The sequence below is a fragment of the Poecilia formosa genome, unplaced genomic scaffold (genome assembly GCF_000485575.1).
Source record: "Poecilia formosa unplaced genomic scaffold, Poecilia_formosa-5.1.2 Scaffold218, whole genome shotgun sequence".
Classification (NCBI taxonomy): Eukaryota; Metazoa; Chordata; class Actinopteri; order Cyprinodontiformes; family Poeciliidae; genus Poecilia; species Poecilia formosa.
The window spans coordinates 11,386-32,471 of NW_006800157.1; the positions used below are offsets into that span (position 1 = coordinate 11,386).

Sequence of the window (21,086 nt, forward strand, 5' to 3'; positions counted from 1 at the left end):
AATATAAAGTTATAATCAAATACAGTCCTCGTGGTTCCCTTCATTTAATTAAATCAAAAGTATGAAGAAATAATTTCTGGTTGACTTTTGCCCCGTCCCCACATTAATTGTACTAAAAACCAATTCCATCTTAAGATATTAGACGATGAAGCATCAAAAAGTCAGAAATAATCCCAGATTTCCAAACATCCCGTCTGTGGATCTGGACTGATGTCAGGAATCAGCGTAAAGGTCGGCAGTCGGTCCAGTTTCACATGGAAACCACCTGAGGAAACAATTAAATATCAGACACATTCCTCCTCTACAAAGACTTTTCTCTACTTGTTTAGTGCAGATTTAGTTTTTTAACTTCGTTTATCACAAATCTGAGTTTTTGATTAGCCATGAATGTCAGAGCAGAGACTGAAAATAAAAACACACAACAGGTAAAAAGCTGAACAAATATAAAACATGATTTCAGCCAATTAGGGCATTCAAACAGGTTTTCTGAATTATTATTTAAATATTACAGCATATTACAATCTTTTTATTGTGCTTGATTGTAAAGAATAAGAAAAAGGATAAAAATATTTTAATATACATATGAAATCCTCTTATCTAAGTAAAATCTAATTTCCTTTCAAAAAGGTAAAACAACCCTCTCTTGTTATGTAATATCTTGATTACTGAATTTCTTGCCCAAAACATTAAATAAATAAATAAATAAACTTTCCACTTTCAGTTACTGAAACCTTTATGACAACAGTTGAAAAAACAAACCCACGTTGCCGTCTGGCCTAATGAACCCAGCCCATGCTGATGAAGGATGTGTCTCTAATTTTCAGTGGCCGTCTGATGGCTCTTCGTTCTCTCTTAGGTTCATCGGAGCAATCCTGGCATTTAAACACAGAAACACAACATTTACTATTTTGCAGACCAGCACTACACATACAGTGTTTTCCTAACATTTATCCCTTTAAAAACTAAGTTTTATTTTGAAAAAAACGTCCATCTTCCTCAGAAGCATTTAAAGTCTTGATAAAGAGAACCAGGGCTGCACATGTGATGAACTGTTAATAAAGTTTCCTAAAGTTTGCACCGGGATGCAGTTGTCCTCCTGTTTAGGACACAGCTGGATCTTGCAGTGCAGATAAACTTGACCAGAGTTCCCAGAAAACTCAAACATGTTGAAGGAGAAGTAGGTGGAGGTTCCCGCTCCGTTTCCCTCCACCTCCACTGTCCCGTCATTCGGGTCAGCACAGCTGGGAGGAAGAAAAACCAGTTCATGTGAGTCTTATAACCCAGTCTGAACACTCTGATGGTTATGACTGATAGAGCCTCACCCATCTTTAATCAGGTCATAACTTGGTTTGCTGTCGTGCGATTCCTTGCTGGTTGCCCAGCATGAGTCCATCACCACGGCGATGGTTTTTGCATCCAGCCCGTCCGTCTTCAGCTCCACCCATATTTTCTGGTTCAGCAGAACACCAGAGATTACAGCTCGGGTGTAGGCAGCGTTCTCATATGCTTTCATCGACACAGAGTAGCTCCATTCTCCAGACTTGATGTGCTGGACCACAGAGCTGCAAACAAACAAACAAACAAACAAACAAACAAACAAACAAACAAACAAACAAACAAACATGTGAGCTCATTAAACTGCAAAAACACAAAATCTTACCAACTATTTTTGGACTAGTTTCTACTGCAAATCTTAATATACTTGAAATAAGACAAAACTAATTACAAGTAACTTTTCAGCAAACTATAGGAGCTTGTTTTAAGTTAACGATTCCTCAATATTGATGGAAAAAGTACCGACACTGGCAGATTATTCCACTTATAGCAACACATTTTTCCATGTTAAAAGTAAAATAATCTGCCAATAGAACTAGTACTTTTTTAAAATCAAAATTTAAGAATTAATGGCTTTAAAAAAGTCCTATGTTTTGCAGAAAAGTTACGCTCAAGGTTTGTCTCATTTCCACTGTACTAAGATATTTGCACTAGTATCTAGTTTTGCGTTTTTGCAGCAGAATCAGCTTAAAAAGTTTCCATCATGGCAGAAACAAAATCGGTCACACACTTGTCTTTAATTCTGAAGGCCACAATCTTTATGTCGGGTTGAGTGTGGTGGCAGGAGAAGTCGATGAACACTTGATCATGGCGAGTGATGACATCAGAACTGTTCTGGGTCATGATGGTGTTCTTGTAGTTTATCTGACTTCCATTATTCTGCAGAATCAGACAATCATTAGAGAAAAAAAAATCATTTATTTCTGCATAACAGTTCAGTTTTTCTACTTTACTGAGATTTTATTGAACACAATGGATGAGAAAAATGCAAGAAACACACAAAGATCTCTGATCAGAATCAGAGGATGAGTGTAAGACCCACCATGATCTCCGTCCCGCAGGTGTTGCTGCTGTCGAAGCTGAAGGTCACCATGTGGCTCTTCTCGTCCATCGCGCCCCTGCAGCTCCGGTCATTAAGGTGCAGGACTCTGTAGTCGACGCCTTTTTCCTCCAGCAGACATCCAACAAGAGTGATTGAACCAGAGTTCTTCCTGCACACAGCCGGCTCACCTGGGCATAAAAACATCTGTGGAAACTCTGATTTCCGTCTTTTTCCAAAGACCTGTGTACATCTCAGAGGTTTCTTACCCAGAGTCCCAGACAGTTTGTATTTGGAGGCAAACAGAGCTCTGCAGAGGCAGCCAGTCTTCCCGCTGTGTTTCCTGCCACAGAACTCATGATCGCTGCAGAGCTTGTCCTGACAAAACGCCTGAGGCTCGGCTGCAGAGAAGCAAAACCAAATGTTACTCTGACAGCATGCAGGCTGTAGAAACATTGCAGTAAAGATGAGATTCTCTCACAGCAGCCTGCGTTTGACCACCATCTGTCCAGTGTGATGTTGCTCTGTAGGCGGCAGGCTGTGGCGTACGCCCACAGGAACTGGCAGCCCAGACCGTCAGCTGAAGGATATCCACACAGAGTGCTGTTGCAGGCGCTGATGTAGGGAGTTGGGTCGACGTCGTCGTTGCAGGAGGAAAACGGGGCGGCCGTCAACAGGTTACAGCTTTTTCACACACAGGAAGATAAAAACATTAAACATTCTCAAATGTTTCTATTTCTATTATTCTAGAAATATTGTATTTTGCCAGATGTATTCTGCCATAGATGTCAAAATACATCAATTAGTCCCTCCAGTTTTTTGTGATTCTACAATCGCAGAAATTCAGGGAAAATTAACATTTCATCATTTTGTTTGTGCTAATGCACAGCTGTGAAATTATTGCAAATTTTCCACAAAAAAATTGGTCAGATATATTGGATTGAATTGGTGCCAACTCCCACCTGCAGGTGGCAGTATTTCTTTCTTGTACTGCTGCCTCAGGCTTACTTGATGTCAAGTTATTGTCTAAGATCGATGTGGCGCAAATATCAAGCAATGTTTCTTGCAAATACTTCTAAATTAGCTCCACAAAATCTGTGATTCTGACTGCAAAATAATAATAATAATAATAATAAAAATCACAGAAACAATCATAATAACCCTGATGAACTGATCAATTTCAAAAGATGTTCAACATTTAATTTTAACAAGATCAAATGCAGAAACAGCTTTTTATAAATATTTTATCAATAAATTCTGCCACTACCGGCCCTTTAAGAACATTCATGATCCTGATGCAATTCAAAATGAAAATGAGTTTGACATCCGTAACATATACAATGCAAACTACACAGAATAACACAGAAGGACGAAGAAATAAATCTACTCACTGTTTGGTGATCATGTTGCATTCTATTTGACTGTCCACAGGGTCTTCATACTGCCTTTCACAGCTAGCAAGAAAACAAATCAACAAGTCAACTTCATGTTTTCGAAGGAATGCTTTTGAATTCAGAATAATTGTATTTAATTAATTATTCATAATAATGTTGCACCTTGGAGAGCTTAAATCAAGAAGCTTTGCACTCGACATATTTCTGGAGTCGACACACAGACCCTCCATCGCTGATCCAACAGGGACTGAAAGTTTACAGACTATATTAGTGAAAGTTTCATGAAAGCAGGTCATTCATGCTTTCATGAAGCATGAAAGCATGAATGGATTTAAAGGATTTTAAATGTAAATTTAAAATCCTTTAAATTTACATCTCATAGCTGAATTATGACAACTGAAAAGTATTCCTACCGACTTAAACCAGCATTGCATCTTCAATGTGTTTGTTAATAAATACATTGTAATCTTTACATTTTCATGTGAAAAAGTGATTTTTTTTTTAATTTCAACCTTCCTGAGTAAAACTCAATTACAGCTTTAAGTCTTATGTCCTTTTATCCTCATCTAGAGTTGGATTTGTTGCCTGTTTTTCTTTCTGGATAGAATTAATTAATACTTAAAGGACTAATCCTGCCTTTACTAAATATAAATACAGAACAAATAAAGATCATAAATAAATAGCTTTAGAAATAAATTGCATTTCCCAAATGATTAACAAATGCTTTACTGTACCATCAAATTTAATTAAATAATAATACAAAAGATATTTGTTTCTCAATCTTTGACTTTAATAAATCATTTTTGTGCTCATCTTCTCATTTTGTATTTTATCATATCTCTGATTTTTTTTTTTCAGTTTTCTTCATATTTGTGGCAAGATTGGTCTTCCGTAGGGAAGAACCAGACGTTAAAAAGTTGAAGAATAATAATCAGTTCATTGCTGCCTTGTTTATTCCTACCTCTCATGTGGATCTGTGCTGTGTAGCCATCAAACAACGCCGACATTTTGAGCCCAGAGAACAAAGACGATGCTGTCAGTCCATTTTTATCCTTGCTTAATGAAATGCCCTCGAACTGCTGGACTGGACTGTTCAGGGTCAACACTGTCTCGTTCATCTGAGTGCAACACAGTAGGAAAATTATTAGTCATAAAATGAGAATGTATGCGAAGATGGGAAGCGGTGTGCAGGAATTTTGATCCAACTTTCTGGGAATTACCTTAATCCTGCCACCTTGTTCCAGGCGGAAGTAAACCTTTGAGCCAGCAGGTCGAAGGCTCACACTGTCCAGGAAGCTCACGTCTCTACGGCGGCGTTCCTGGAAGTTAGCCAGCACTTCAAACCCGCTCGATGAGTCTGACACCAGAGAGTACACACACCGGTCCGTCACAGAGCTCTGTTGACCTTGGAAGTCGATGACAGTGGGACCCGTCACGGTGCAGATTTGGTTTTTAAAACATCTGATGGAAAAATAAACAGGCAGATTAATAACAAATCACAGCAACAGTTTAATAACAAACCGTAGCTTTCTGTCTAAACCAGAAACCAGAGTGTGTGAGAGTTTACCTGCCGTTTCCATCACATTCCTCCTGCTCACCACAGCCGGTTGATGTGACAGCTCTGTCGATGCTGCAGGTGAAGCTTCTGCAGGTTTTTTCAAAACGGACTGTTGAATTAGGTAAAATCCCAACACCTGAAGACAAAAGTTAGACTTTTGTGTTTCCAATATTAAAGATCACCCAATTTCTCTTTCAAATGTCAATAATGCTCAACAGAATCAGAAAAAAAAGATTATTTCACCAACCTGAGATTCTGCATCCACTGATGTCAGTAAATCCAGAGTCAGGCGACCCAAGAGACACAGACTGAACTAGCTTACCCTCAACTGCTACATCCGCCATCTATACGGTAATAAATATTTCATTTTTTAGAAAAACATATAAAAGAAATTATTTGAAACATTAAGATGGAAAAGCAGCAGATTACCATTTAAATAGTTAAGTTTATCTTTTAAAATACAACAGAGAAAGTAAAGATGGTTTTAATTTGAGCCTTTTATTCACATTATTGCTTTCAAAACCAATTTGTAGTCTTAGAATAAGTGTTTTATATTAAATACACATGTGAAAACAAAATAATAAAAATACTCACCACTTTTGCCTCACTGGAGACTGAACTGAAATGCAGAGCTGTTTGTTTCCCAAAACTGAGGAGGTTCAGATTTACCTTAGTTAAAAGAAAAAAAGACGCAGAAAATAATAATAAAAAAAACTTTATCAAAAGTGAAGCACTAGATTTTTCAGGTATTTCATTTTGACCCTTTGCATTACGTTACTTAGTCACTCGAGGCGCCATGTTGGACTTTGGAAATCAAGATCGGGAATACTGAACTGAGCGACTGAAATTGTTTATTTATGGCTTCTTGTTGGAGTCGAGCTAATTTGTCTGTGAAAGTAACACACCTGTTGGGGCTCATAGACGGCGGTATTTACAAAAGTTTGAAACAGCTAGCTTACAAACCGACCCGTACCTCCTGCCTCCTGATCAAATTACCGACTTTGACTGAATTCACACCACATGATTTATGTCACTATTTCATAAACAGCGTTTCCCCTCATTCTGAAGAAGCCTTAAAATGAACAAAAGACGAGATGCTAGCCCCCCCCACACACACACACACATGCTAGGCTAACATGACGGAGGGGCACTGTCTCCATGGTTACTAATTCTTAAACAAGTACCTTTCTCCATAATGCAATATTTTATATCATCTTTATAATCATACTTACTTATAAAGTACACGAACCTTAATCTTACCTTGTGATTAACGGCTGCTATCTATCGCATCATCCCTCATTAAGTTATATAATAAAATTACAAGTTATTTTCACGAGGGTGAAAACTTAGACTAGATTTTCACCCTCGTATTTGCAGCTGACCGCGTCTATTGTCAAAGCGAAATCAACTAAATAAAAGCGATATTAAGCTATCAGATGTCGTTTTTGACAGGGTTAGCTGCGTTTTGACGTCCATCATGGCGGAGCGGGCCGAGTTCTGAAGACCGTGACGTCACGTGCAAAGGGTCAATATGTGACTAATCTGTTTATTTACAAATCTCGTAAACATCAAGAAGAGCTCGAATTAAATGTATTATATTTACTTTCTTGTTCGTGTACATCATGTCAAAATGCACAGAGCACTTCAAGCTGCTTCTGATGGTTTGCACTGCTGCTTTTGCTCGAGCTTCATACGAAGAATCTTTTTCCCTTATGATGAATTTCGCCTCGCCAGACTCGGGTTTAGGTCCAACAATGCAGTCGTCATTGCTTTTAGAGTTATAATAACCGTTGAAACAGATGGCAAAGTTCTTATTGGTGAAGTTCACCTGTTAAAAACAAATGCATCACTTTGAAAAGCCGCCATCTTTTTATGTCACTTTGAATTTTTAATGCTAAAAATAAAGATTCAACCACTAAATGGGATTTATGAGCTTGCTGCTGCGCAAATAAAATGTAATTAAAGCCCATATTAGATTATATATCCACATGTATTCAGAAACATTTGACTCCATTTTACTTACATAAACCTGCTGGTAAACATTTTGATAGAAAGATAACGGACACAAGGTGAGGTTGAACTTTTTAGCTTCACCAAATTTCTCCCCAGAAGTACCTGCAGACATGAAAACATAAAAAACTGTTAAATGCAGAATGTTAAGTAGAGGTGGTCTGAAATCGGTGAGTTATGAATATTAATAAGAACAATATTTAGTTTTAGCTTCTGTTCAGTAGATTCCACTGATTAACAATATAATTTAAAGATTGTTTTTAATTGGCAAAATTAAGGGATATGTAATATTTATATGTATGTCTATAATACAAATTTTATGCTATCAGGACTTATGTGATGTTTTACTGACATTTAGAAATTAAAATACATTATCAATAATATTTCTGTGGATAAATAACCTGCTTTTTGTTTGCAGATTTATCCATGTATTTCATTTAAAAAAAATCACAGACAATGTGTTTTTCAAACTCACCACCCATTAGCCTGTAAATAATACTGTTCATTCTGGGTTCAGGTTGGAGATGTTTGACAGAATAACTTCAAAAACTATTTTGTTTTTAGAATTTTTCTTTTTATGGGGATTATAGTTGACCTTCAACAAGTTTAAAATTGACTTACCCATTACCTAAAAATAATAAAAAATAACATTAAAATCTTACCAGTTCCAGCAATAAGTTGCACTCCACTACTTCTGATATTCTCAAACTCAGAGAAGAGTCTGAATGTGTATTTGGTTCCAGCAGAAAGAGACGACACTGTGTGAGTTACTGGTCCGTTTCCAGCAGGCGCAGCGATTCTTCTCTCGTTACCGTTGAACTGGAGAATGAAGCTGTTGACGTTGTTCACTCTGTTCCACTGCAGAGTTATACTGCTCTCAGTTTCATTTAGGGACACCAAGCCAGTTGGATCTGGAGGAGCTGAAGGCAAAGTTTAGAAATTTATAAAAGGTGAAAATTGCACTGCACCTCAGTAATGGTATCATAAAGCGGAGAATAAATTGAGCGTCAAATAATCTACCAGTGGCACAAGTACTTTTTCCCAATCAAACTTATATCCTGCTGAAAAGTTACTCATAAGAAAGGTTTTGTCTTATTTCGAGAGCACTAACACATATTTACACTAAAAACTAGACCAAAAATACTTGGTAAGGTTTGTGTCTTTGCAGTGAGTGTATTTTTAATTTTATTTCCTTCAAAAAGTAAAGTGAAGCTTCTTACCAGTGGCAGCTGTAAATTGTACTCCTCGGTCTCTGACATTTCCAACCACAGCAAATATAGTAAATGTGTATTTAGTTGCTGCCGTGAGGGAAGAAACTGTGACTGATACGGCTCCATTTCCACTTGGTGCTCCGACTGACATCTCTCTGCCGTCATACTGGATAACAAAGCTGACAATGTTGTTCAATCTGCTCCACTGTAGAGTGATGCTGGTCTCAGTTTGGCTTATTGCTTTGACGTCAAACACGTTTTTAGCAACTATTTCTGGAAAAAACAACATGACAACATTATATCAACATTTTATGGGTTTTAGAGAAAGATTGAATCAGAACGATGGAGCATTACCTGCACAATATGCAAAATGGCAAGCTGATGGTTTCGCAAGTTTGTAAACATAAAAGTTTCCAGGACAGAGCTTGACGTTTATGGTGAGTGAGCTTAAATAGCAACAGTTATTGCTCCAGCGACCACACATATTGCGAGTTACGATTTCATTGATCTGTGTGGGGTGAGGCTGTGTTATGTACAAACCAGCATGAGTTCCACATCTTCTTTCGTCAACACAGTAATCTGGAATTGAAGCACTGCTCCCTCCTAGATAAAACCGATACCAGCCGTCCCAATTTACACTCCCGTCACACCTCAGATTGCTCTGGTCTTGGTTATTTACTGAGCGCCACTCATCACGCAGTTCAGTGTAACGGGAACAGGGATCTGCACACTGAGGAACTCCATTTACGTTGATGCAGTCCAATCCAGCAGAACAACCTCCCACTACACAAGACAGAGCTTGACCTACGAGAGAGAGAGAAAAATCATGACACCTTCACAATAAAAAATAAACAAAAAGAGACTGAATTGCATTTTAACATGACGTGAATTTCTCCTAAAATGTTAAATTAACTGTTTTCCATTGTTAGATTTGTTTTATCTCTTGCTGTTTTCAGTTACTTTGCATGATTTTATTCTGATTATAATAAATAATCCTGGACCAGACTCTGACACCGGTCGTACAGGGACCTGACAGCCCGTATCAAAGGGCCTGGTACCCCATACTCCCGGAGAACCCCTCCAGGGGAACTGCCCCCGATGTCCATGCGATATTGCAGAGTCGCGCGAGCCAACGCAACCCTACAATATCCAATATACAATATGCTGAATGTCCTGTGAGATAAATATGAGGTGAGCCAGTTAAAGCTGAGCCAGAAATATCAGCTAGGACCTTCAGCCTGTTTAACAGGATTTCATGGTCGACAGATGAGATCTAATAAAACCAGCGCAAGATACATTTGTTTATTTTTATTTAATTTTTGTAGTTTTGCAAAGAATGTTTCAAAATACCTTAGCAGAGAAGCATAAAGAGAAGATTATGCTTCTGTTCTCCTCTGACTATGCCCCCTTAACTTGTGGGGTGCCACAAGGCTCAGTTAATAATTTCAGATATTAACAAAAAAGAAACCTTTGAGTTTATATCATAACTGAATTAAGTACAATAATAAAAGAAATATGCTTTTATTCTAGGAATAAAATGATGTGTGTTTAAATACCTGTCAGTGTGATGAAAACACACAGGAGCAGCAGAAGACGAAGCATCTTGGAGGCCAGACAGCCGACAAGAGATGAAACACCACTGGATGCAAAAAGGTTCAAATTCTTCCAAAGTTTTTCTCTGGTTTAGAAATAAATACAAAAAAAAAAAAAAGACATTTGGGATTATGGTTAGCAGAAACAAAGATAAATACAAGAGTTTGAACTGTAAATATAAACATTGATGCTGCATTTAAACTTGGACAAAAAGACAATTAAAAAAATAAACTACAGTAGACAAACACTGTGACCCATAACCTTTTGGTTACAGATTGAAGACGACGTTTCTTACATGTTTTGAAGGTTGTCTGCCGCCGCTGCAGTTCTGTCTTCATCTCAGCTCTTTGTTTCTTTCTGGATCCTTTTATGCTCATCCTGGGTCCTGTCCACACCCAGGATGGCTTGTTAGCTCTGTACTGTGTTTCACTGTAAAAAAAACTAGTTTGTCGTTACACAACTAGAACAAAAATAAAACATATAATTTCTGCATGTACTCTACTTAAAATTAGTTAAGAGTTTTAGTGTATTAGTCATAAAACTGAAAATTAAATAGCATTTTTTGCATATTAATTTTCTTTTCTTTGTTGCAAAAGTATTTTTGTTCCAGAAATGCAATGTTGTTTTTCCTGTATCTTTAACACAATATTTGACTTGTTCTTCATTAGAATAAAAAAAAAGGACAAACTAAATTTTCTCCTTTAGAGGACTAATAAATACAAAAATGATAAATATCAATATTTAGTTTATATATATTTCTCAGTAGACTCACTTTGTTGTCACCCTGTAACTACATTATGATCTGCTTTGGGCATTTTCCATTGTAAATGTAAAAAACGTCATTCTCAAAAAAACTTGTAATTTGTTATTTTGGCATTCACACATATTTATATTTTATGTAGCTGTAACTAAAGTAAAAGAAAAGAAAAGGATGGTCTAAAGTATTTTCATTGACACTTAAATAGTCAGGGTCTCCAGGTTCACAAAACTCCTTTTCAATAGTTCCTTTATAATAATAATGAAAACTTATATTCATCAAAGACACAAGGAAGCATAATGGAAAAACAAACTCCACATGAGACAGCTGTCAAAGTTCAATTACTTTGTGTTTACTTACCTACAAGATAAAAAACACAATTTGCAGAGTATCAGTGGACAGACAGAAGTTTAAACATGAAATATAATAACTCCCGTAATTCCAGAAAATACTTCCTTGTTTTCCTTGAACCAGGCAGGTAGCATCCGCTTTGGTCCTTCTAAGAACAAACAGCAGGTTCCAGGAAGCTCAGTTGTCATCTGGGTTAGACTTCAGATACAGTGGGGCAAAAAAGCATTTAGTCAGCCACCAGTTGTGCAAGTTCTCCCACTTAAAAAGATGATTGTAATTTTCATCATAGATATTCCTCAATTATGAGAGACAAGGAGGAAAAAATCCAGAAAATAACATTTTCTGATTTTTAAAGAATTTATTGGCCAAATTTGGTGGAAAATAAGTATTTGGTCAATAACAAAAGTTAATCTCAATACTTTGTTATATACCCTTTGTTGGCAATGACAGAGATCAAACGTTTTCTGTAAGTCTTCACAAGGTTTTCACACTGTTGCTGGTATTTTGGCCCATTCCTTCATGCAGATCTTCTCTAGAGCAGTGATGTTCTGGGGCTGTCGCTGGGCAACACGGACTTTCAACTCCCTCCAAAGATTTTCTATGGGGTTTAGATCTGGAGACTGGCCAGGCCACAGCAGGACCTTGAAATGCTTCTAACGAAGCCTCTCCTCCGTTACCCGGGCGGTGTGTTTGGGATCGTTGTCATGCTGAAAGACCCAGCCACGTTTCATCTTCAATGCCCGATGGAAGGAGGTTTTCACTCAAAATTTGACGATACATGGCCCCATTCATTCTTTCCTTTACACGGATCAGTCGTCCTGCTCCCTTAGCAGAAAAACAGCCCCAAAGCATGATGTTTCCACCCCCATGCTTCACAGTAGGTATGGTGTTCTTTGAATGCAACTAGGCATTCTTTCTCCTCCAAACAAGACGAGTAGAGCTTTGACCAAAAAGTTCTATTTTGGTTTCATCTGACCATATGATATTCTCCCAGTCATCTTCTGGATCATCCAAATGCTCTCTAGCAAACTTGAGACGGGCCTTGACATGTACTGGCTTAAGCAGGGGGCACATCTGGCACTGCAGGATTTGAGTCCCTGGCGGCATAGTGTGTTACTGATGGTAGCCTTTGTTACTTTGATCCCAGCTCTCTGCAGGTCATTCACTAGGTTCCCCCGTGTGGTTCTGGGATTTTTGCTCACCGTTCTTGTGATCATTTTGACCCCACGGGGTGAGATCTTGCGTGGAGCCCCAGATTGAGGGAGATCATCAGTGGTCTTGTATGTGTTCCATTTTCTAATAATTGATCCCACAGTTGATTTCTTCACACCAAGCTGTTTACCTGTTGCAGATTCAGTCTTCCCAGCCTGGTGCAGGTCTATAATTTTGTTTCGGGTGTCCTTTGACAGCTCTCTAGTTTTGGCCATGGTGGAGTTTAGAGTGTGACTGTTTGACGTTGTGGACAGGTGTCTTTTATTCTGATAACGAGTTCAAACAGATGCCATTAATACAGGTAACAAGTGGAGGACAGAGGAGCCTCTTACAGAAGAAGTTACAGGCCTGTGAGAGCCAGAAATCCTGCTTGTTTGTAGCTGACCAAATACTTGTTTTCCAACATATTTTGCAAATAAATTATTTAAAAATCAGACAATGTGATTTTCTGGATTTTTTGTTGTCTCTCATAGTTGAGGTATATCTATGATGTAAATTACAGGCCTCTCATCTTTTTAAGTGGGAGAACTTGCACAATTGGTGGCTGACTAAATACTTTTTTGCCCCACTGAATGAATATAAGTTAAAGTTCAGGTTAGGTTTTATTAATGAATATAAGTCAAAACAATGTCTTAATGACAGAAATACAAACATGCCATGAATGTGTGGTTCACTGTAACACGTTGTGTTCATTCTGCGATTTGCTGCTCTCAGTTCTCCTGGTTTATGTCTGCTTCCAGATCAGCACAACTATAAGCATAAAAATGACACTTTCTGCTTAGCAAAATATAGTTTTATTCTAATTATGATACAGAAAATGTCTTGTTCATGGCCTGCTGTATCTGAGCTGCAAGCTGGTGACCTCTGAACCAACGGGTTTAACACATAGGTGACTCATTTAAGACACAACAATCAGGTAAAAGTTGGATTAAAAACAGCAGCAGAATTTGGACAGTTTTCAACTAAATGGGAAGAGTTAGAATAATTGGAAGAATCAGCATTAATAATCCCAAAACTCTAGCTTATTTCACAAATACTACTAATAATTATTAATAGCACAGCATGCCAAGTTTAGTTAAATGTGCAAAGACTGTGTCAGATTTATTATTATTATGATTGACACATATAATCTTTTGGTCTTTCCAGTGAATGGTACGTAATGATCTGCTTCCAGCTACTGACTTGTTTCCATGACTTCTCTTTTAATCCAGGTATGAAATTTGTTTGCTTCATTGTTTGGTCTAAAAAATTAATTAATACTCATAAATTGAAATGAAGATTAGGTGTAAATTCAAGCTGGGCGACTCTGTCCTCCTACCTGCATCAACAGTGTGTCATGCCTTCGCCTCATCCAATCAGCAGCAAGTTGTCACTAGAATTCAGCCAATCATGACTCAAGAACCCCTTCATAAAGCCAAACCTCCATGGATCCACCTGCTTCCCAGCCGTGCTTCGACCCACCTCCTCCCCGTCTCCACCCTCATCCTTCCAGCAGGCTTCCCTCCACCATCGGTGCCTTTGCCCCGGGGCAGAAGGCCACCTGAGCCCCTCCCTGAGCTCACAGCGATTCTCGGCATCCACGTCTTCTGCTGGTGCCAAAGTACCAGAAAGTCAAATAAAACTTTCCAAATGTTGCCTTTTCTCCACCTGAGTCTCTCCAGATTAAAATCTATTTTATCTTATGATCATTTTCACTTAACAATTTTTTTTCTTCTGTTTTTCTAATTAATTCAATGTCAGTTGTTAAAATTTTGTGCCTTTACTTAAATATTTATAGCAGTAAATTTTTACCCTGCAGGGTAATCCCACCTTTTCTAAAGGAATGTCGTACATTACTCTAAAATTATATAGGTGTTTCCTTCATGCACACATGGAAGAGCAAACAGGAATTGATTGGAGCTTTTATTTTTTAAGTTCTAAAATATTTTTTATGTTTTATAAGTGTACTGGTTGTTTACACTGTTCGGATAATGAAGTGTTGTTTGCAAAAACCCAGAGACAGTTTGTTCCCTCAGGCTGGATGGTGAACTCCATGTTCACCTCACATCCTGAGTATCAGTTTCCCAACTGCATATTTGCTCTACCAGGATCTGCCTTGAAAAACAAATATTGGATCTACATACACATATATGCACATATTGTTCTTTTTATTTTTTAATTTAAATGATGCCACAGCAAAATTACTAGGTGGTGCTCAGTTTTGTTCTCTTACATAAAAGTTTAGAAAGCCAATATCTATACACAATATGTTTGAGAATACACTGTTTCTATGCAAATGAAACCCAAGAATCAGCAACAATCAATAAAGTAAATAAGTAATTATTCGCAACCAGGGGCGTGGTACAGCGGAAAGTGATGACAATTCTAGGGGCCCTGACCAACAGGGGGCCCTCCACAATTTAGTTTTTTATTTATTGTTCATAGAAATAAAATAAAATAAAAAATCGGGGCCCTGTCAATTACAAAATTAATCATATTGTATTTTCAAAGATTGTTTTTAGCAGTAAAATTTAATGTTTCCACTCCCAGATCAAAAAACACACATCCATATTTGCCCTGAACCCCCTATTGTGTTAAATGGTTCGTTCCTGGTTGGAGCTTCAGAGTGACGCTGTTAGCAGCAGGCAGTGGAAGACACAAACCACTGTGGCAGTTACTATGCTGCTAAGAAAAGCTATAAAATCAGGTTTTCGAAAAAAAAAAAATAGAGGGAGGGAGAGAGAGAAAAAGACAAGGCAGTTTTTTTCCAAGAGAGGTGAGTAGACTGTGTGAAATTATCAACCATTTAGCATAGTTAGCTTAGCTACAAACTACTGTTTGCCTCCATTTCATTAGCATTTAATGAATTAAGGAAAAAACTTACAAATATATTCATATATTTAACTTGTCCCTTGTAACTTTTGCCACTTAACAACAGATGAGTCAGTCAGCAGCAGCTCTAACCCACATCCCTCCTGACCCGTCCTCCCCTGAGTGAAATTAAAGCTGCAGTATGTAACTTTTATATAAATATTTTTTTCCACATATTTTTTAAAACTGTCATTATGTTGTGACAGTATGGTATGAGAGGTAATCTGTGAAAAATCTATTTCCTCTGCTTTCTCCCAGTGTTCTCTAAAAACAACTAATGAGAGGCAGGAGAGTTTTAGTGCTGTCAATCACAATCTCATGTGGTGCTGCTCATCCTTCCTCCTCTTGCTCTGTGCTATGCTGCAGCTAGCATAGCCTGTTATGAATGCTTAGTTTAGTAAGCGTAGCTACCAATGATGGCAGATAAACGATTTTCGTGTAATCATAAGTTGTTTCTCCACCATTAGCACATTTAGCAGTGAGTGAATGAGGCTAATTGACAGTGCTAAGAGCGTCCTACTGGTTCTGATTGGTTGTTTTGGTCAGAACCGTGCATTACTTTAGCTAGCAATAGTGGTTCAGGAAGGAGATGGAGGAGATTAATTGTTTTCACAGATTATCTGTCTCATAACAAACTGCTATGACATCATGGCAACTTTAACAAATATGGAGAGAACATATTTTTTTATTAAAGTTATGTACAGCAGCTCGAATAAAATGCAACTACATAGCAATTTTTGAGAAGTCTGGATTGCTTTATGTGTATTTTGCACATTGTCTGTGACTGTTGCTCGTGGGGAGAGATATTTCAGTATCTAAAACTAATAGAAAAAATTGAAGTAACCTACTTGCAAACTGAATGTGGACTGAATTTTACCTTTGCATGTAAAATTCATGAGCAGTAAATATTGTACTTGTTATCAGTATTGGACCAAAGAAAGCAAGGCAGTTGTAAGCTTTTGAAATTGTGACGCTTTTGATGAGTCAGATAGACTCAAGAAATTGTAACAGTAGCTGCGTGAGGGGGGGCCCCAATTAAATTTTTTTTCAGGGGGCCCAAGATTCCTGGCAGTGCCCCTGGATCCAGGTGCCATTATGCACCAGGAGAACCAAACTGAGAGCCAGTAAACCCAGGTTCAGACCCACTACAACTCTGTAAAATATTGTGATCATGGAGGTAGCCAGTGATCTTTGGGTTTGTTTGCTCAGAAGGAGCAGATTCTGCTGGGTTTGTTTCATTATCCAAAACCAGGTAATGTCAGCAGAGTTCAGTAATTATCTAAGAATAGTGACGGAGTTGGCATAGGCTCCAGGACCTAATGTCCTGATCTGGACCTAATGTCCTAGGTCCTGATCTGGAACATTCTGTTTAAGTCGTTTTTCATTCTATTTTAATTCTGACGGCTCCATTACCAAACCAAAAACGTTTATAAATACTGTCTTCAAAAATATCACAGTGTTGTTCATAGATAAACTGATGAAAAGTGAGAAGAATTAATTTTTTATTTCAAATTAAGAAGGAAACAAATAGGAATAGATGTTTTTACACAATGACAGGCCATTAGGACTGGAAACCAGGTTGTAATAATTAAGTAACTTCTCTGCTTTTCTAATTGACATCTGTCTTAAAAGCCTTTATTTCACTCAGACATGATCTGTAACTACAATCTGCAATCGCTACAATCTGGCATGTTTCTCTAGTTTTCTCTGAATTTAGCCTCTATTAGAGTTTTATACCTTCTTCTTAAGCTGCATGAATCTCTGATCCCCTGAGAAACGTGACGGGATTCACAGAGATCATTTATTCAAATGTTGGAACTGTTATTCTGAACATATTATCAAATAAATCATGCAGAAAAAAAACATAAAATGTTATAATGAAGCATCACTTTGTAACTTAGAATTAACAGCTGAAAACACTTGATTAATATGGCAGATTATTCGTTTACTGAAATGATTTTTGGGTTTTGAAGCATCTAAATGCATTAGACAGATCAGATCAGTGACACATCAGTTCAGATAATTGTTTTCTTTCTTTTTTTCTTTTTTGAGGAACATGAAAGTGAAAACTGTAGCTGTGTCTGAAAACCAAATCAGCTCGATCACACGACCAAACACATGATATCTTATATCTAGACGCTGATGCAAACACTTTTAACAATCAGTTGCTGTTATAGGATCAAAGAGAGATAATTGTATCCTGTCAGGTTTTCTGTTTTTGGTTATAAACTTTTTTTTATCCCTGTAATGATGGCTTGGACAAAAGAACAAGTTTTCTGTTTCTGGAAATGTAAGTATTAAGATATTCTGTCAAAGTGCTTGATATCCAACGTATCCATCTACTTGTTTTAGAAAATGTTCTACCTCAGTTCAATGCTGAACCACATTATGGTGCCATAGAGACTCGTATCAAACATATTTGTTCACTGATTTTTATCCGTGGATATTTACTGTTATCAGTGAAAACCTTAGATAAAATACACTTCAGTGTGTCATTAATACCTACACAGCCATACATTGATAACTTGTACACTTACTGGCTTGATTAGTAGAAAGTTCAGGCTAAAGGAATCGCTCACTTGTCTTTATTACAAAAACTCTGAATTCAGTTTGAATATGAAACGACCAATTAATGCTTTCTCTGCAAATGAAGGGATTTTCTTTCCATGTAGTGAAAGAAATTGCTTAAATATTTATTTTACCTTGATCAATGGATTATATCTTAAAGAAATTAAATTGTGCATGATCTAAAACCATTTTTCATTAAAGTATTGATGAAAAACAGCTGTTACTAACTAAACTGTATTGAATATTTAGTAGTGTCATTGGAAAGAGCTTTGAAATAACTGGGTGTTGAAAACACTGATTGTTTTTATGTTCATAGGGATAAGGGTTATGGCTTTCATCATGCTCTCTTCGCATCTCTGTGGTCAGTTTTCACTTTCATTTAATCAATATTATAAAATGAATGTTTTAAAACGTATTGGGTATCTGTGAGGATTTGAATTTCTCTGTTAATTAGTTCTGTGTTGTCATGTCTTTCCCTCCGTTGCCCCCAGCTTGTTTCCCCTGATTACGTCCCTGTTTATTTAACCTCATCTGTGTCCAATACTCCCGGTCGGATCCTTGTCCAGGGTTAATGCCTTTGTTGTCATTCACCAGTGTCTGTGTTTCCTTGTCTCATTGTTCACCTGTGCTGCCTGTTTTTCTGAACTCTTCATTAAAACCATAATTTTCACCATAACCTGGTCCTGCTGCCTCCATCCTCACCACAATCACCCTCAAATCATGACGGCATCTTTATGTGTGATTATGGCCGTCACTGGAAAATCAGCCACAGAGAACAGAACTATGGTTTAGACACAGTTTCTATCTCCTCACTTTCTCTCTTTGTCTCTTCAGCACCAGACAGAGAAGCTCAGACTATATGTGAGTAGAATATTTAGAGGTTATAAAATCAAAGTAGATGTAACAACAAAGGTTTGATATAATTGCTTGTTGTCCTGTGTTTCTGACTGTCTGTAACTTTTACCTCCATCATTAGTGCCAATTGAAGTAAAAGCTACACAGAAGTCATATTGGGCTGAGAAGAACGACAACCTCACACTGGACTTCACCTTCACCCCCAAACTAGAGTGCTCACACAACTTGTGGCTTGTTTCTTGTGATTGGTTGAAAGATGATACAATAAGCTGCTATAAACCTTTATACGACTATATTGAACATGATAGAAAGAAAGTCTCAGAAACTCAGGATGAAAAGTTTTCAGGACGAGTTGTGTTTGACAAAGACGTCCTCAAAAAAGGACGGATCAGACTCCATGTGTCCAGACTCCAGGTGGAGGACTCTGGAGTTTATGTGTGTAAACTAAACATTGGCCATTGCAAGGGATCAGACACATCTAAACTCAATGTGACCGGTAAGTGAGCTTTGATAAGTCAGTAAATTTATACTTTGAAGTTAGAGCAGTTTTCTGTTTGAATTTTGGACAATAAAAGTTTCTTTCCTCTTGTCCTTCACCAGACTCTCATCCATTTGAACTCCCAGCAACTGTCAGCCCTTCATCAGAGGATCGGGGAAGGACAGGATTACCTTTTGTGGCAGCAGCAGCAGCAGCAGCAGTGACTATTCTGATTATTTGTTACATTATTTACAGAAAGAAAACTAACCCTGAAAGACAACCTCTACGTAGACAAGCTGAGTCTTCTTGTTTTATGCTGTCTTAAGTTCCTTCTAATGTTTTATTGTGGGTTAAATATGTATTAATTAAATGCATTAATTTGGCAACCAGGTTCAATTTATAATCATGTTTTAATGTGGTTGGAAATAATATTGCTTAAAAAGAGTAAAGGTACAATGATTTATATTTCAATGAACTTTAAAAGCACTTTATGGTATATTAAAATATCTCACAGTAGCTATCCTGGATTAGAAACAAGTTTGTTTTTTTCTAAAAAGGAAAACTGATTACCTCATAAGAGTTTGACACATGAACCAGTTTTCCAAGGTTGTTTAGAAACTCAAGTGACTTCCTGGTTTGTGGTTAAATCAGCTGAACTGAGAATAACAATGGAGTCATTTAGAAGAATGAAAGTAAAACTGCCAAAAACCAGTAAAAACATTTTTGTTTATTTTAGATTTTTTAAAATCAGAGAAATGTATGTTTTAAATGCACTAAAATGTTTTCAGTGATTTATAAAGTTTAAGGCTGTTTCTGTTTGGAGGTTTTTGCTCCTTTGTGTATTTTCATTAAAACAAACTTATTAGATGTGAATAAACTGCAGAACATGAATAAACTGTGCAACAGGAAGCTTTTATAATGTAATGGTATGTGAAAGTTTTGTTTAAAGTTCATGATGGCATTTTTTTTTTTTTACATCCAATATGATGTAAAAGAATTAGTCAGTATTAATCAGCCTTAATACTGATTCAGCTGAGGTTGTTGTCACAAGATTCACTGTAAAAAAAATAAACAAAACACAAAAACAAACTGGAAAATTCCCATGATTTATATCTATTTTCTGTTCCCGCAGAATTTGCTTTGTAATGACAACGTATCAGATTTTCACTGAGCGACGGAACAGGAACAACTGATTTAACTGAAAACGAAACAATGTGCAGACATTTTGAGAATTAATGCTCAAATGTTGAAAGGTCACTCAGTGTCAGATTTACATAGTGATGTGTTTTCCTTACAGTCTCATATAAAGTCCTCTCACAACTGACCAATCAGAGTTGAGGTTTTCAGTCAGGGAAACAAACTAAAAGTTAGGAATTATTGCCAAAAGTTAAATTAGGCTTTCAGAGGACGGTTTCTGTTTTGGCACGTTTTAACGATCGAAGCACTGTCAGATAATGAGAATTAGTAACTTTTGAAGATTAGGACGAGTTAAAGAGTATTTGCAGTGATTGAATGAGGGACATGTGGGTTTGTCTCAATATGAAGGAGGAATATTGAAAAGAGCTGGAGCTTCTTAAAGAGACAGAAACCAATTTCAAGGCAAAATTGAGAAGTCAAATTTCTTTTAAGTTATGTTTGATATATGAAGCATTTTCATAACAACTGAAGATAATATGTCATAATTGTGCTTTAAAATGGCACTATGTACCTGGAAATACAAAATAACATCACTTTAATATCACTGAAACAGGCTGGTAGAGAGTGATTATTCAGAGCAGTCTCAGTGATGATGAGGATGATGAGAGACGTTTGTGATGATTAAAGACATTGATCAGGATCTGTAGAGAGAAAAAGAGCAAAAAATGACCAACATGG

The 21,086-nt window shown here is 37.2% G+C and overlaps 2 protein-coding genes across 2 annotated transcripts in view; one reads left to right on the forward strand and one right to left on the reverse strand.

Annotated features, from left to right (window-relative positions):
- Positions 1 to 22: 22 nt before the first annotated feature.
- Positions 23 to 21,086, reverse strand: part of LOC103149123 (uncharacterized) — a 27,782-nt gene continuing 6,718 nt past the window's right edge. The window contains exons 6-25 of the mRNA XM_016679742.1: positions 8,902 to 9,345; positions 8,557 to 8,820; positions 7,999 to 8,256; positions 7,350 to 7,441; positions 6,930 to 7,154; positions 5,921 to 5,995; positions 5,574 to 5,670; positions 5,336 to 5,462; positions 4,989 to 5,229; positions 4,730 to 4,886; positions 3,931 to 4,015; positions 3,766 to 3,828; positions 2,856 to 3,058; positions 2,644 to 2,775; positions 2,378 to 2,565; positions 2,066 to 2,214; positions 1,323 to 1,562; positions 1,079 to 1,241; positions 764 to 872; positions 23 to 265 (exon numbers count right to left, since the gene is read on the reverse strand). Coding sequence (XP_016535228.1) covers positions 777 to 872; positions 1,079 to 1,241; positions 1,323 to 1,562; positions 2,066 to 2,214; positions 2,378 to 2,565; positions 2,644 to 2,775; positions 2,856 to 3,058; positions 3,766 to 3,828; positions 3,931 to 4,015; positions 4,730 to 4,886; positions 4,989 to 5,229; positions 5,336 to 5,462; positions 5,574 to 5,670; positions 5,921 to 5,995; positions 6,930 to 7,154; positions 7,350 to 7,441; positions 7,999 to 8,256; positions 8,557 to 8,820; positions 8,902 to 9,345 — 3,299 coding nt within the window. The 3' untranslated portion in view covers positions 23 to 265; positions 764 to 776. The remainder of the gene's footprint in view (positions 266 to 763; positions 873 to 1,078; positions 1,242 to 1,322; positions 1,563 to 2,065; positions 2,215 to 2,377; positions 2,566 to 2,643; positions 2,776 to 2,855; positions 3,059 to 3,765; positions 3,829 to 3,930; positions 4,016 to 4,729; positions 4,887 to 4,988; positions 5,230 to 5,335; positions 5,463 to 5,573; positions 5,671 to 5,920; positions 5,996 to 6,929; positions 7,155 to 7,349; positions 7,442 to 7,998; positions 8,257 to 8,556; positions 8,821 to 8,901; positions 9,346 to 21,086) is intronic.
- On the forward strand, positions 17,476 to 19,948 carry LOC103149122 (uncharacterized). The gene is made up of 5 exons (XM_007568141.2): positions 17,476 to 17,600; positions 18,195 to 18,239; positions 18,713 to 18,739; positions 18,855 to 19,229; positions 19,334 to 19,948. The coding sequence occupies exons 1-5, from the start codon at positions 17,558 to 17,560 to the stop codon at positions 19,534 to 19,536; spliced, it is 693 nt and encodes a 230-aa protein (XP_007568203.2). The 5' UTR covers positions 17,476 to 17,557; the 3' UTR covers positions 19,537 to 19,948.